The 16,053-nt window shown below is 37.6% G+C and overlaps 1 protein-coding gene across 1 annotated transcript in view; it reads left to right on the top strand.

The window, feature by feature from the left end:
• The first annotated feature begins 1,847 nt into the window (after positions 1-1,847).
• The window catches only part of LOC139454425 (SNF-related serine/threonine-protein kinase-like), a 38,183-nt gene continuing 23,977 nt past the window's right edge, over positions 1,848-16,053 (top strand). The window contains exon 1 of the mRNA XM_071236124.1: positions 1,848-2,588. Within this exon, the coding sequence (XP_071092225.1) occupies positions 1,985-2,588 (604 nt within the window). The 5' untranslated portion in view covers positions 1,848-1,984. The remainder of the gene's footprint in view (positions 2,589-16,053) is intronic.

The following is a 16,053-nucleotide window of genomic DNA, read 5'->3' on the forward strand; positions in this document are numbered from 1 at the left end:
GTTTTATTGACACGATTTCAAAACGACGGAGCAATACTCAGTATAAGTTTATCCTTATAGCAGTAACATATACTTATGTACATGAGTGTAACAAGTAAACATTATACTTACAGAAAGGTGTTTCTCTGTATAGACTGATGATTATCAATATATGGCGACCCGTGAAGATCCGGGGTAGAATAGGTCTTCCATAACCCATGCTTGCCGCAAAAGGTGACTATGTTTGTCGTAAGAGGCGACTAACGGGATCCGGTGGTCAGCTTCGCTGACTTGGTTGATGCATGTCATCGTATCCCAATTGCGTGGATCGATGCTCATGATGTCAATCACTGGATTGTCTGGTCCAGACTGGATTATTTACAGACAGCCGTCATATAGGTGGAATATTGCCGAGTGTGGCGTTTAACAACAAATAAACAAACACACAATATTGGGCTTTTCAGAAATAGTGTTGTTATGATTATGATAGATAGATCCATTGACTATATAGTAATCAAGAACGATATATAGTATGGAACATGGTTTAATCTGCATTTAGAAGGCGTTTAAGAGATACGTATTTCCAAACATTGCACTACATGTTTAGAGTCGTCTATTTTTTTAGTGCATTATGCTAATATGAAATCTCTTCTGCAACCCGAATTATATATAACAGTACTCCGAGACAAACGATTAGTTAGAGCAATGTGTAAATTTTGAATATCGCTTCATAACTTTCTTTCGAGTTAATATTTTTGGTAAAAGGTCATTGTTAGATATACCGTATACAGCATCTGTATGTGAAGACTGAGACCTTCATTTAGTAGAGTCTTTTTTGCATGTAAGAAATATGTTCACTAGAGAAATAGTTTCGTTACCTCATTTCAGAAATATTATTAAAGGTAGAATTTAACGTTGGCAAATGTATTTTACTCCTGTAATATTAGTGTGGTCGACAAACATGTAACACACGTGAACACAATATAATTTATCTTACAACTGTGCTATGGGCCATATGACCGGAATTACGAAATACACTTGATTGATTGATTGATTGTTTATTCCCACTACAGAAACCTTTAATGGTTTTTACGAACTATATGATTAGATAAGGAAGCGAATTAATGATTAGATAAGGAAGCGAATTTATGGTTGTTAACTTCTTTATTATGAGGAACACAACATTTCAGAGAATATTCTTACTTCTTCATCATTCACCAGATGATTGAGTAAGTATATCCCCCGAAACGTTGTGTTCCTCATAATACAAAAGTTGACATGCATTTATTCTCTTCCTTATGTGGATCACTTCTAAATCCCTTTCAAAGACTTCATATTAGTAGATGTTCTCACTTACGTATTTGGCTCATAATTACGTCAAGCGTAGAATAAAAGGCTGATATGTATCGAAAGGACTGATTTAGGGTGTGTGTTTTTCATTTTAACACGAGCAAGTGAGATCTTGGGATATTTAGCAATCCTAGAAGGTTAATTCAAGTAATTAAAACGCAAATGTTTTTGCTTGCCAACTCATATGATATTCTTATGAAAGAGCCTAAACGCAGTCGATATTTTGGAGAAAAAAACCACATACACACTTTCAATTAAAGTACTTTACGATTATGAACTAAAAGTTTCAACATCTTGTCAGTGTTTCGAAGTTGACACAGAAGTGGCTTCAGCACGTTTTGAAATTGTGTATCTGTTATCATCGCATTAGTTTGCAAACGAAACAGTTCAGATTTCAGCTCATAATCAGCTGATTACGGTATACCATTTACGGTAACAATTCATTCATTCATTCTCTTAGTAGGTCACGTGAAAACTACGTCATGGATGCGTGAGATTTGGTGCGCAAAGGTCCAAAATGGCCGTCAATGTGATTCGAAAACGGGAGACAGTCGTCTAACGTGACGACAAATCTGTATTTGCCAAAAGGGTGAAGGGGTGAAAGCTATTAGAACGCCCTATAAATGAGACCCTGTGAGTTTGAACGGCCGATCAGATGTCCAGAATGGAAACAAGGAAACAGCGAGGCGATTATGATGGTAAAATCGCCGGTTTGTACGATTTGGAGGACACAATCGGACGAGGCCATTTTGCTGTCGTAAAACTTGCAAGACATGTATTTACAGGCGAAAAAGTTGCGGTGAAAGTCATCGACAAGACAAAATTGGATGAAATATCTCGTTCACACTTATTCCAGGAAGTACGATGCATGAAATTGGTGCAACACCCCAATGTTGTACGGTTGTACGAGGTGATAGACACACAGACCAAGTTGTATTTGATATTGGAGCTTGGGGATGGAGGAGATATGTATGATTATATCATGAAACATGACGGCGGATTGGAAGAAACTGCAGCAAGACGATACTTTAGACAAATAGTAGAAGCGATATCGTATTGCCACCGACTTCACGTTGTTCACAGGGATTTAAAACCCGAGAATGTGGTGTTTTTTGAGAAACTGGGTCTGGTGAAATTGACAGATTTTGGATTCAGTAATATGTTTAATCCAGGGAAAAAGTTGGAGACATCGTGTGGTTCACTTGCATATTCTGCTCCAGAAATCCTTCTTGGAGATTCATATGATGCACCAGCAGTAGGTGAGTAGATAATTAAATGTTAGTTGACATCTGTTTGAAACGTCTAAAGTTGCAGGATATTTTGGGATGTCAGTCAGCAGCTGCACAAGATAACCACTAGATCTATAAAAGACATGGTTTTGTTTTGATTGCCCAATTAGCTTTGTCAGTGTACTATGTAAACTGTTAACAATGATTAAAGAAAAGAAAAGCTGTGTTGATTATGTTGATTGTACTTATCCAAAGTGGCTTCATCATCTCTCTCCATACCTTAATGGAAGTTGCAATTTGACTTGTTTATCATTGTTTTATTATGCTTATGATCATGATTCCGTCATGAAACTTATGGATCCACGTACACTGAGATGGACTTTCTTGTTCCCTTCCTGTGTGTGCTGTAAATGCAGCAGGAAATTATACTCTATATTTTGCAATTGAACAATAATTTCTCTTGTGATTGAATGTAGAACTAGAAGAGCTATCAAGGGGTTCTTAGGAATTTTTATTCCCTTCTGATAATTTCAAATGTATTATTGGATGCAAAGGTCAGTTTTCACGAGAAGGGACCGGTATTATATGTGTCTCCAGATGTTTTGTGTGTCATATAATACATGACTGATAAACCATGTAAACCATGGTAGCTTGTCATAGATATTGAGGTTGCTTTTGGTTTTACCTGTGTTTTGGGAAAAGTAGGTATCAAGGTCAGTCTTGACTGTGTATACTGTAAACATTTGAACATGGTAATAAACACATTTGGGTAACATGGCTAAACTTGACCTGTCAAACCTGTTACCATGACTATGGGAAAAACTACTTGCTTGTGTCATTTGGTAAGAAATATCTATCTTTTTTTAATAGTCATGATAATGCATTACTATATACATCATATACGTCTAAACCATGTAAGCACAACAGCATTATGATCATGATGTCATTACTATGGTGACAGGCAGTTGTGTTGTTATGGTTATGTAGATCTTTTAGACATAGTCATGATAGTCAACAGTGGTCAGTCCAAGACTCACACTGGTTAAAACTAGGCAGGACTGACTTGTTTATCCTCTTGCTCATTTTTATTCTAAATTAACAGGGTTTACGAGATGCAGAAACATGCTTCCAGTACACACAATTGTATAGGGGGCATGGGTGGCCCAGTCGTCTAAGGCGCCACGATTCGCTGTGCATAGTTGCGTCACTTGGGCACGCCAGAAACCTATGATTGTGGGTTTGAATCCCGGTTCTCCCCAATTATGTTTCTAGGTTTGTCAGCACCATACCTGTGCTCCTGGGTTTCATCGAAGTGGTAAACGTCTGAAGTGGTAATCACTTCGGGCTTTCCTCCCACATTAAGCTGACATGCTGTGATATAACTGAAATACTGTTAAAAGGCGTTAAACCCAACTCACTCACTCACAATTGTATAGAATTGACGCAGAAAAAATATTTAATGCATCCAAGAGACACACAGTAATATTCATTGCATCAAATCCTAGACAAGAAATATAAAGCTCTTGTAATTGAAGAATTTTTTTTAATTTTACAGTACAACATGGTACAAGAACCTGCATGATTTCATTACATTACAGAACCCTCATATTGCCTGTAACTTTAGTGGAAGAGCCCTTGAAATGAGTACTTGGGGTTCCAAGGACCCTTGGTTTTGTAGGGCAAGGTAAAACCCTGATTCTAATCTTGCGCTATATTACCAGTCCAATGGGTACCACTAGTCAGAAATGACTGATTAGTAGTGAGCCATAGGCAACTGATAGGTACCAGTAACACAATTTCATCCTTAGGTAAATAACATGCGTTTCTTTATTTACCATTTTGGTCTTGCTGACAATGAACAGGTGCACAATCATGATGATGTATCATTTGTATCTTTCAAGATGGCTTGTGGTTTGATTATTTGTAATTTTAACTAACCGACACATACTGTCATTGTTTAGAAATATACACCTTACAATGTGTTGTGTTTTTACCATTTCTACCTCATCAACATCATCAGGTACTGTTGTCATGGTAACAAGAGCATTCTTACTTGTTCACCCTGTCAGACACTGATACAGTTACTACATATGCTAGGGTACATATATTCTTGGCCCATGTTAACACTGTAACGTGATGCTAGCTTTCAACTCCATTGCCAGATTTCACATGTTTTACTTTGAAGTAACAAAACAGTGTTTTTTCCTCATTGTTTTCAACTGAGAGCTGAGGAATGTGTGAAACATGATGAAACCAGATGAATTTGAATAGCTTGTAGCTGTGCATGGTAGTGGTAATAATGCCAAGTACTTGTTATTCTGGGCACCAAATGTGGATTGGATGGCTGCTCATACCAAAAAGCAGGCTTAGACACAGCCATTGGTCCTAGATTAATGAAAATCTAAATACTGTTGGTTTCTCTCAAAAAAATATATATTTACATAAACCAACCATCTGAAATTAGCTGTGGACCAGTTTGCATGGTCAGCAACCCATGCTTGCCGTAAAAGGCGACTATGCTTATCGTAAAAGGCAACTAACGGGATCGGGTAATCAGGCTCGTTGACTTGGTTTGATGCATGTCATCATATCCCAATTGCGTAGATCAATGCTCCTGATGTCAATCGCTGAATTGTCTGGTCGAGACTCGATTATTTACAGACCGCCATCATATACCTGAAATATTGCTGAGTGCGGTGTTAAACAAACCAAACTCTGGTTTGATCCAAGCCTTAATAGCATTAGTTGTTAAAAAGATCCTGATGCACGGTAATATAATGCTCCTTCTTTGCATCATGTACATCACTAGTACATGGTAAGCCTGATTATGTGGCAAAACAAGCAGTACATGCCATGACACAACTTGTGTTATTAATCCTCACATCAGTCATGTCAGATGGTCTACATGAAACAAACTTGTTCCTAATTTTGACCGTATCAACTGCATGATGTCAGGTCATGAAATATTTATTTTGGAATAAGCTTTTGTTTTTCTTTTCTTTGCAGAGTTTCAAATGGCCTTTGGTCACCGGTCATAGACTGATATAAAATTTCAATTTGACCGATGGTTTGTTTTAGTAGTCAGGCTTTTGATAGATAGAAATGCTGAACAAGGCTACAGTAGCAAAGTTTCTTACAACAAAATAATGCAAAGCCATCACAATTTGTAATTGAAATTGTGGGCAGTGCATGTCTTTACATCTTACTTTCTGGATCATAGGGAAACGTTGTCAGGAGTTATAGGGACTTAGTCAAGCACTTTTCTTTTTGGAACATTTGATTGGCCAGATGGTATATATATTCATCCAGTCACAAACGTTATTGCATTGGTTTGTGGTTATGGTTTCGTCTGGCATTTTTGTGTGATTTGACTCACTGACTTTTGCCACTGACTTATTACATTTCTTGGGTACAAGTCATTTATCTACATACAGCTTTTATTGTCAAAACACTGCTTTGAATATATCAACTAATTATGTTAGAATACATTCTAGGGTTCTTACTTTCTCTATTGCAGATAAAAAGTTGTAGATCATAATAGCATGGTTAGAATATACCTGACAAATAATATTGGTCTCGCCACTATTTTAAGTAGATTTGGGCTTTCGGCAGACTGCCTAGTGATTCTGATATTGAAAAGGGTGTTATCGATCTCGATGAAAAGAAAAAACGTGGTCAGTCTTTCCAAACTAAATCTACATGTTATCTAGCTCATGGTGAGATAACATTGAGTGACTGACCAAGTTTAGAGATTGATCAACAGTATTCATATTTCCTGTGATGATGCTGCATTTTTGAGCTTTAGTAAGCATGGTAACTATAACCAGGTAACGCTGATAACCCTGTAATTAAGATAATGCCGATCATGCTGAGGAACAAGGAAGTGACTATGTATCCTGTTCTCAAAATCATGTAAACGTGATGATGGCAACAAAAAATTGGACATTTTTATCCCCACTATTATGCTTATCTTGTGTCAGTTGTGCTTCCTCAATTGTGTCAGACCACCTCTGTGGTCTGGTGGTGGAGTGTCTGCCTAGAGAGCGGAAGGTCTGGGGTTCGATTCAGAGCCACGTCATACCATTAAAAGGTGTTATTTATTGTTACCCTGCATGGCACTTGGCATTAAGGGGCTAAAACAAGGACTGGTCAGCTCGGAGTCAGTAAACTGTATCTGAGTGGGGTATTCGTGTTAAACTGTGGCATGGTATCTCAGTGGGCTAGCTCTATAAAAGTGGCATTAGTCCAGACTAGTACAAGCAGCCACTGACATACACGTGCATGCACACCGCTATGTAAGGCGTAATAATCTTGGACACAACATAAACACCATTTCACCTCACCAAATTGTGTCACTGTGGACTGTTTAGAAGTGCTTGATCCTCTGTTGACACATGTACAGCTTTTTGTACCACAGTGTCCTATTGTTTGAACAGGTATTGGTGCAAGTAATTGATAAAACATCAATTACACTGATTATGTAGTCATCGTAATGTTCATGCAAATTTTCAGCTTGTGAGTCATGATGATCATCATCATAATCATATCGTTGCCATGATTGCTATGATCATGATGATGTTCCGTGGTTGAAAAGAATGCATCACAGCCAAGGGAGCCTTGTCATGACACCAATGTTCAGAATTTAAGGGTCCCTAGAACATGTAGATGAAGAAACTGTACAGCAGCAAATATCAACATGATCAACATGCTCAAGGATCCCCAGACCCACCTTAATTTCAAACACTGCAGTGTTCGATCTGCCGTCTTGTCTTCCTATGTAAGTTTTCAATACATTTCTTATGCATGATGATGATTGATATTGGCAAACACTCAAGTAAGTCAGAGTTACAAGCCTTTGGAAAGATACACAACATGCTCAATGCTTTATCATCAACCACTTGTCATTACCTGGATGCCACCCTACACAAATGATGGGCGGTTAAAGTGTTGAAAAGGCAGTGTAAACAAAAGGCAGTAGTTTGCTCCCACTTGCTGGATCTTGATCATCACCATAGTCATGTTAGTGAGGGCATTACTGTACAAAATACATTCCTAAAGATCATTTGTTACGATATGGTCTCATTAACAATTCCAGGTTTATCTTTCGAAGGAAGTACTTTGAAACATGTGAAATCCTTTGTTACTTGAACGTTTCGTTGTGATGCAATGTGATGTGTCTGGTCATGTAGTAAGTGGAAGATGGTTGCCTGATGGTTTTGATAGAGGTAATTTGGACTTGTATGAAGCTGGTGGAGTGATTACTGCAAAGATGTTTACACGGAATGGGAATGCAGGATGTGCTTATGGTGCATGCAGGTGTTTGATATTACTGAGGATTGAGCATACTGTGTACTGTATCAGTAGCTGGTTATATGAGGAGTTACTTCATCACAAGCTGTAGTCCAGTGGTATATTCATCAAGTAGTAGGGGCATGCCAGAAACCGATGATTGTGGGTTTGCCCCAGTTGCCCCAATTATGTTTCTAGGATTGCCGGCACCATACCCATGCTCGTGGGCTTCTCAAAAGTAAACATCTTAGACTTGCATCACTTTGGCTTTCCTCCCACATCAGGGTTAGAAACTAACAGTTTTTGCCTACTAGTCCTTATAATGATAACATATATATAGAAAAAGCCTTAAAATATGCCAATTTCTACTATCCTTAGTATACCTTTACTATTGGGCAGTTTGGTAACGACTACAGGACTAGTGCCAATTTCTAACGCTGCACATTAAGCTGATATGCTGTGATGTAACTGGAATAAAGTGGCATTAAACCCAATTCACTTGTTCACATTAAATATTAATCTCACTAAATAGAGACAGAAAATAGGAAAAGCAAACTACTTTTCACTTTGTAAGGTGTAATCTACCTGTGAAAGGTGCAGTAAGGATCCATTCATCTTTTGAGTCCATGAATTTTTGAATCAGTGAAATATATTATTTATATATATAATATATCACCTTACAGTTTGGTGCTTACCAGTATCAACTAAATATTATAAGACAAAGTTAACAAGACACTGACATAACACATCTTCCCGAGGCAAAGGAGTTAACTGACTGTAACAGTCCAGTTTCCACCTTGCCAAATCAAGGCTGGAATTTCAGAGCTCTATTTTGGCTGGACCAACAAGTATGAGTAGTCCAATCAAAGTAGCATAACGAAATTGACATATGGTTGGTAAACAACATGGCGATTGCTGTGAAGATTTTGGTTATTGTGCAGGTTTCGGTCGATTGCAGGATTTGCAAAACATGTAACATTAACTTTGTGTCAACAATGGTAAGCAGATGTGTTCCAAATCTTTTCATGTATTTAATCAAAGTGCCCAAGTGATTTGATACACATCATGAGATAAGACCAGTTTTATTACAATATAGATCTTGATTATTCATGAGATCGTATTGACTGGGCACCGCCATTTTGTTTGAAGAAAACTCAAGTGTCTGGTCAGTAAGAGGGACATAGAAGGGATATAACTCGTAATAGTCATGAAATTACAGTCCAGTAGTAGTACGGCAAGGGTGGAAACTGGACCATTTTAGTCAGTTAAATTCCTTGCCTAGGGAAGATGGACATAACACTGACAAATGGAATCCAAATCATGAATGTTGGAAAGTGAATATATTATTACTGCCATGCATGCTATCCAGGAGCCATTTTTTAAAGTTCCATTTCATAACATGCAAGTCTTGAGCCTGTTGTGAGGAAGTTCCAGCCATGTGTAACGTTTACTTGATACCGAAGAGATATAGACTGAATGTGTGGTGACAGCCTGCTAAAGATATATCTGAATTCTGATACACCTCCCTGCATTTCACACAAATACTCATGGTTATGTATGCCAGCATATGTCTGTGTGCAAACAAAAGAAATGCTTGGATGGCTTTTGTCATGGGACAGCTTGTGTTTCCAGTGAGAAATAACACTTCAACAGAAATCAATGTATAAGCGCAATATTCAGTTCACCAACATGATCAATAATTTCATTATCATGAAACAGCTTTCTAGATCATCAGTGGAAAATATATTTTGGAATAAGGTCAAACCAGAAAACTAACTTGTTCCTGGGCATGATTAGTATGTTTCTTTGTTGTTTAATGCTACACTCAGCAGTATTCCAGCTATATTATGGACTGGTGTCTGTAAATAATAAGTCTGGATCAGACGATGCAGTGATGTAGTAATGAGCATCGATCCATACAAGTGGGATAAGATCAGCCAATTGTTGGAGTTGACCACCTGATCGATTTAGTCGCCTCTAGCTATAAGCATAGGTTGCTGGGAACCTATGTTCTTAAACGAATGGTTTCTATTTTCATTGGTTTTTAACATTTTTCATTGGGTAACCAATATTTTTTTAGTTTTTACCAAAATGAGTAAAGATGAGTGCTGTTTTTATACATTTGAGTTTTTCATTTGATGTATACGTTTCTGTTCACAAGTTAAATGAAAGTAATTGGGTTTTGAATATTGGGTGGGGGTGGGAGGTATTTTAATCAAATACGCAGCCTGTCTGTAGCTCTTGTGTGTATCAAAACCCTGTAAGAATGAGCATGATGAGTAATGTACATGATGTATGCTGTATCAGAAGAGCGACAACATGAACTAGTTATTGTGATAATTGTATCGTGACTTTTGTCATTTGTAGTGATCATGGTCATGGAAATTGTCTGGGATGATTAGTGAGTCCTTACTCCCTGAATTGGTTTGGTGGTCAGAAAATCAGAGTTCCAAGTTGACCACGCTGGTTCCACGTATGCGTTTACAGGCTGGTGACAAGTGCTGTAGTTGATGTTCTGATTTTTACTGCTCTGAACTCCTGCACAATTATTACATGGTGAATTCAGTACTTGGAACAAGACATAGTGGTGGAGTAAAGAAAATCAGAAATGGACAGTCTAAGCTTTGATTGTTATCAGTCTGTGCCAAACTATTATGAGACTACTAGTGCAAATATGGCTCTTAGTCTTAGCATCATTATCAGTAGAATTTACTGTAATTATGTGGACTATTATTAGCTGTGTAGCTTAATAGACCAAACATAATTTTACTAGACTTTGGCTTTGTGAATGCAATATTATTTTATATTTCTCATCGTAATATAAACAACGGTTGTACTTAACATTCAAGCTACAATTGAATGATCATGCCCACTGCTTGTGATGTGTGTACCTTCATTCGTAGGTTAATGGACTAAACACATAACACAGCTAAACATGGTTGGTTGTCCTCATTGGTACTTCTTGCAATAATTAATGGCTCTCAAATGCCAAGTGATTGTTGTAGAGTGTTTGTCTCCAGAGACTGTCTGAATATATAACCATGATAAAGCGCTGTATCACCAGATTCAAACATGAATATGTAAAGTGTGCTGTTGCAGTGTGAAACTATGGGGGTGTTGGCGAGATCAATACAGTTATATGTCAGCAGGTCTCCTGGATGACTGCATCGTAATCTCAGATATCTGTATGTCATCAGCTCAAGCTGTTCTAGAATCTATCACCTGCTTACCCAGTAACTCAGCTAAATTAAATCTGGGAGAGGCCTCTATCATACTCAGCACTTGTTTGGGTTGAAAGGCATTGCTAGTCTGAGATGTCCTATATTGATTGAGTCAAAAATGGGCAAGAAGGTTGTCACTTGAGAGTTTGACAGGATGAACAGGTTATGTATCTCTCTGCACGAAGTGCTCTTGTCTTTATGCACAGCCATCATCTCTTTCAACTCGTCTCATGTGATCATGGTGATGGTTTTGTACTTTTAGCACTGGGAATGACTCGAATGACTTCATGTACTACATTATGGGTGCTGACCTGACATGTTCATGTTATCATGTTTATGTGCAGATGACTAATATTCATTTTAGCAGGGTTCGACATTAATTGATATTTTCACTTGTCTGCAACAAATGACATGCTACAGAGAAATCTACTAGACTAACATTTAGTCTATGGAATCTTATAGTTTTATATTACACAATACCCTTCTCGACTCTGAAAAATAAAAAAATAATTTTCCCTATGCTGATTTCATATTGAATAGAGCTAGCTAGAGCTGGCTATTTTTGCTTGTGCATATGTTTCTAAATTGTTTTTTTTTTCATAAAATAAATATATTCCACAGTCAGGACTAAGTAATCTACCAAATGGCAGAAGTGGAAGTCCACAATGAAATGTCACTAGTCCTTCCTGAATGTCACTAGTATTGGACTAGCAGACTTTTGTTAATTTAGAACCCTGTTTAGCATGTTTAAATTATTAGACAAACAGACAGATGCTGATGCAGGAGCTTGGACACTATAGCCAAGTCATCAACTGCATATGACATGGGCTTTTTTTAGCTCTTGGCAACTTTATCAAATAATCTTATGATTGTAATAGGCAATACATTGCTCATCCAAACAGTCAAATGTTTAGTTGGAGAAAAGGAGACATGGTGATGCTACCTCATCAATAACATTGCCTTTTGTAATTTAGTGTTCAGTCTTTGTTAGCTGACATGTCCTCTCTCATTTGAATATGCTTTATTTATCTTGTTATTGTTTTCGTTGAAGTTAGATCACATGTCAAGCGGTAGACTTTAGGTTTGTGAGAAGAGTAACACTATTATTCAGCATGGTCAAACTGTTATTACTCCATACAGTATCATCAGTGATCATGATATTCAAAGTCTGTGTTTTGTTATTTGAAGATTAATGAAATGTCCAAAGTAGTGCTTCTTCATATTATTTTCTGATCAATGCTGTTTAGGCTGGGGGTTGGCACTCACATTTATTTGGTGCCACATTAATTTCAAAATTTACAGTACTTATAGTCATGGTAATCAATTCCAAATTGTTTTAGCTTTTGTTTCAGGCCAGTTTAAGGACGTTGTTGACTTTCCCAAATGGCCTATTACCCGGATACTTATTGCTAGTCATGCTAGCAGCCCACATATGTGGTCCCATCAATGTCCAGACCTAGAATTAGCCTTGTAGATGATAGATGTTTATGATAAGTGGATAAAACCGTATGCATTAAGGAGTTTATAGCATAACCTGACATGATTTGAATGTCACTTTGATGTTCCCCTCACTGGATCAAATGGAAGAAGACAGCCTGTCTGTGCGAGCTCTGCAGTCATGGTTTTAGGCAGTTTACTTTTTCTCCCCGTTGACTAATGGACATTGATTGATCTATTTTAACAAGATAAGAAGGAGGAATTTCAGGCTTTTATCCTGCAAATACAACCTAATGCAATGATAGACCGAAGAAGAGCTTACAGGAGTAATTGAAGACTTCCTTTGGCAGGAGGAAAACTTAATTTTGGGATTTTCGAAATACCCTTATTAGTGTTTAAGACTTCTTACTGATTAAGAACTGGATTTGAGCCTGTTTAGCATGTGTTCAGTAAATGTCCTTTTCCAATATTGGATTCACTTTTAGGTTATATTTATATCTTTCTTTCATCATGATGAGCATGTTGAACAGTGACAAAAACTCCTTTCTAAGGGTAGTTTGAAAGGACTGACTTATTTCTGGTTGTGCAGAAATTGCAAGTAAAATAATAGACACTTGTCTAAAGCAATCTACGTAATTTAAGGGTATCCGTTTCAGTTTTTATTAAGATTTGCTGCTATAGTAATTAGCATTTGAACCTGGGGACTTGCTAATCTTTGTCTTTTTGCACCAAATTTATGACAAATACCGCTTGATTTTCATTCCACTGCAAGTGGACTGTTAGTGTTATGGCTATTTGACATGATATCATGAAAACCAGTTTTTCCTGGCAGAGATATTGCCCTAGTCTAGTCGCCCAAGTCAGTTTGTTCTAAGTCTTTTTGGTGAAGCTGGTGTCCTTATATGTTATCATGTTGGGTGTTTCCTTATTTGTTGTCATATTTGCGTGTCCTTCTTTGTTGTCAAACGTGTTGGGATTCTGGGTAAGAATATAGGTTGTCAGCAACTCAAGTCTTGGTGACTTGGATGACTGCATGTCATCGTATACTTATTATATCGATCAATACCCATGATGCCAGTCACTGGATTATCTGGTCCAGACATGATTATTTACAGGCTGCCAATAAAAGCAAACAGTATATGTTATCACCATCATTGTTTGGTTAGTTTCTACTAGTGTACCATGGTGTACCATTGCCTATACTGAGTGTTAATCATTGTAATCAGAGGTAGGGAATATTTATCCTGAAAAAGTAGTGTTGTGATGAAGTAGTGCTAGAAGAAATGATCCCTCCTATCAGGTTACCATGGTTACCATTTGTTGTTTATGAAAAAAGACACAAACATGATAGGCCTGCCCTTTTCAAGTATTAGTATCAGCAAGGAAGAGATTTAAAATAGGCCCTTGGTGTTTTTAGATTTGTAACTATGTTAGCATAGCTGTGTACATGGTGTAAATATGGATTTTCGTGTAAGGAAGAAACTAATTAATTACCTTTCCATGTTATCTTTCGATCCTGACCATGAGGGGCGATGATGTTAATTGCAGTAATCTAGTGTGTGCCTTACATGTTCAGACCTCTCAGTGGTCCTAAATATGACCTGATATTTGTTGTTTGTGAGGTAGGTCTGGTGGAGGTTTGCATATTTGGCCATTTGTTGTCATGTCAAAGACCCTTGTAGCAGGGATTGTTCTAAGAAGAGAGTAAATCCCCTGTGATCATGATGGGAAAACAAAAGTGGTATTTTCAAAATCAGTGTAAGTTGTTGACAATGGTTGAAGTGTTCATATTGCCCATCACACATCTTGTATCTGTGTATATAGGTTTTACCGTATGTATGTACAGTGATGTATGGACAATAAAACTAGTTCCTATTTTGACAACAAATAATAGTTTTCCATGGCAACTGCTTCTCATATCCATGCATCACACATACAATTCTTTTAAGTTGGTAAATGGTGGGTATAGCATTACCTCAGTTAAAATACTTGTTTTTCTTCCTTGTTTGGCAGATAAATGATGATGTCAGTTATCTCCCCTGGTTGGGTACTCACATCCTTGACATAGAACTCTTGCTAGGCTTATCCTGCTCGAGTATTCGTCAGAACCTCTTTAATATACATGGTAACATGCATGAGTGTTGTACAGTGTTTCCCCGGTGCACAGAATAAATCTATGACCAAATTGACTTTTGTGATTTTCAATTTACTGGTAATCATGGTAATAAGTTGATATTTTCTCTTGGGTCGGTAATTTTGACACAAGCCAAATATGCCCTTTATCATCAGCTGATCATGATGGGAACATATGTGTTTGCCTTGGTTACTGGCCATGCTAGCAATCATGGCAATTGGAAGCTTCACAACTGTTATTCCTTTATATATCAACATGATTAACTTTTTAATGTTTTCTGCAAATATCATTACATTTTTTATGTTTTGGTGTATACAGTGGAATGCCTAAAGTTCCCCCCCCCAAACACTATAGTATTAGTTTGAGAACTTTTATGCAGGGTTTTACGAGATGCACACAAATGTAGAGAATGGACGCAAAAATAAATATACCGCATCCCAACGGACGCACAATAATGTTCATTGTACCTATAGTGTATCCAGAGCAGTTATTGGTGTCTATCATATTTCATCCATCAGGCATGACCACTGTCCACATCTTCCATGATTCATTCCAGACTCTAGTGTAATTATCTAAACTAGAACCATGAGAACACTTCACAATTCCATTACTTTACAGGAACCTCATATTGCCTGCAAGGACCCTTAAATTTAATTATTGGGGGTTCCCTGTGATTTCCCCCCACCACCACCACCCTTGAAAAATGTTGGATCAGCCCTTGCTATAGGACAACACAACCAACAATTATGCATTTTATCAGTAGTGGTGGGTTTGATCAGTAGTGGTGGGTTATACCAAACACTTATTAGTAGTGAAAATTAGTATTGAAAAAGTAAATATTTTCATCCGTTGTGTCATGCTTGACACTGCCAACTGTAAATCGTCAGTGTGCCAGGTATTTGACTGTCTGTCAATGAAAAAGACGGCTTGCACGCCACAGGTAAGAGCACATACAAGTATCGTGATGCGTATCGGATCGTGAACAAGGTATTGTGATATGTATCGGATCACACAGTTGGTGTATCGTCTCAGCCCTATTGATCAGTGAGTACAGAATTTTGCTAATCTAGCATAACTGCTAACATGGTTAAATTGAGGACACACCATGCAAACTGACACACTTGGCAGTGGACAGATACTGTCCTATTTGCCAGAAATTCCTTACATTTGTGAAGGTTTTTGCCCGCATATTCATGATCTAGTAGCAGTTGTTGCTGTACTCAATGATGATAACAATTGGGGGTGACATTCCCTGTACATAGCATATATCCTCTGACAGGGAAAATATTAGCCATTCACCTGAAGCAATCTCCCCAAGCTGAGAGGCATTCTTGAGCAAGTGAACATGAACACATGAACTAAACAGGCTGCAAATTGTCACAATTATTCCAACATTGATCTGTTTTCGCAGTGT

Source organism: Haliotis cracherodii, unplaced genomic scaffold, assembly GCF_022045235.1.
Source record: "Haliotis cracherodii isolate W230 unplaced genomic scaffold, xgHalCrac1.p SCAF_10, whole genome shotgun sequence".
NCBI classification, from domain to species: domain Eukaryota; kingdom Metazoa; phylum Mollusca; class Gastropoda; order Lepetellida; family Haliotidae; genus Haliotis; species Haliotis cracherodii.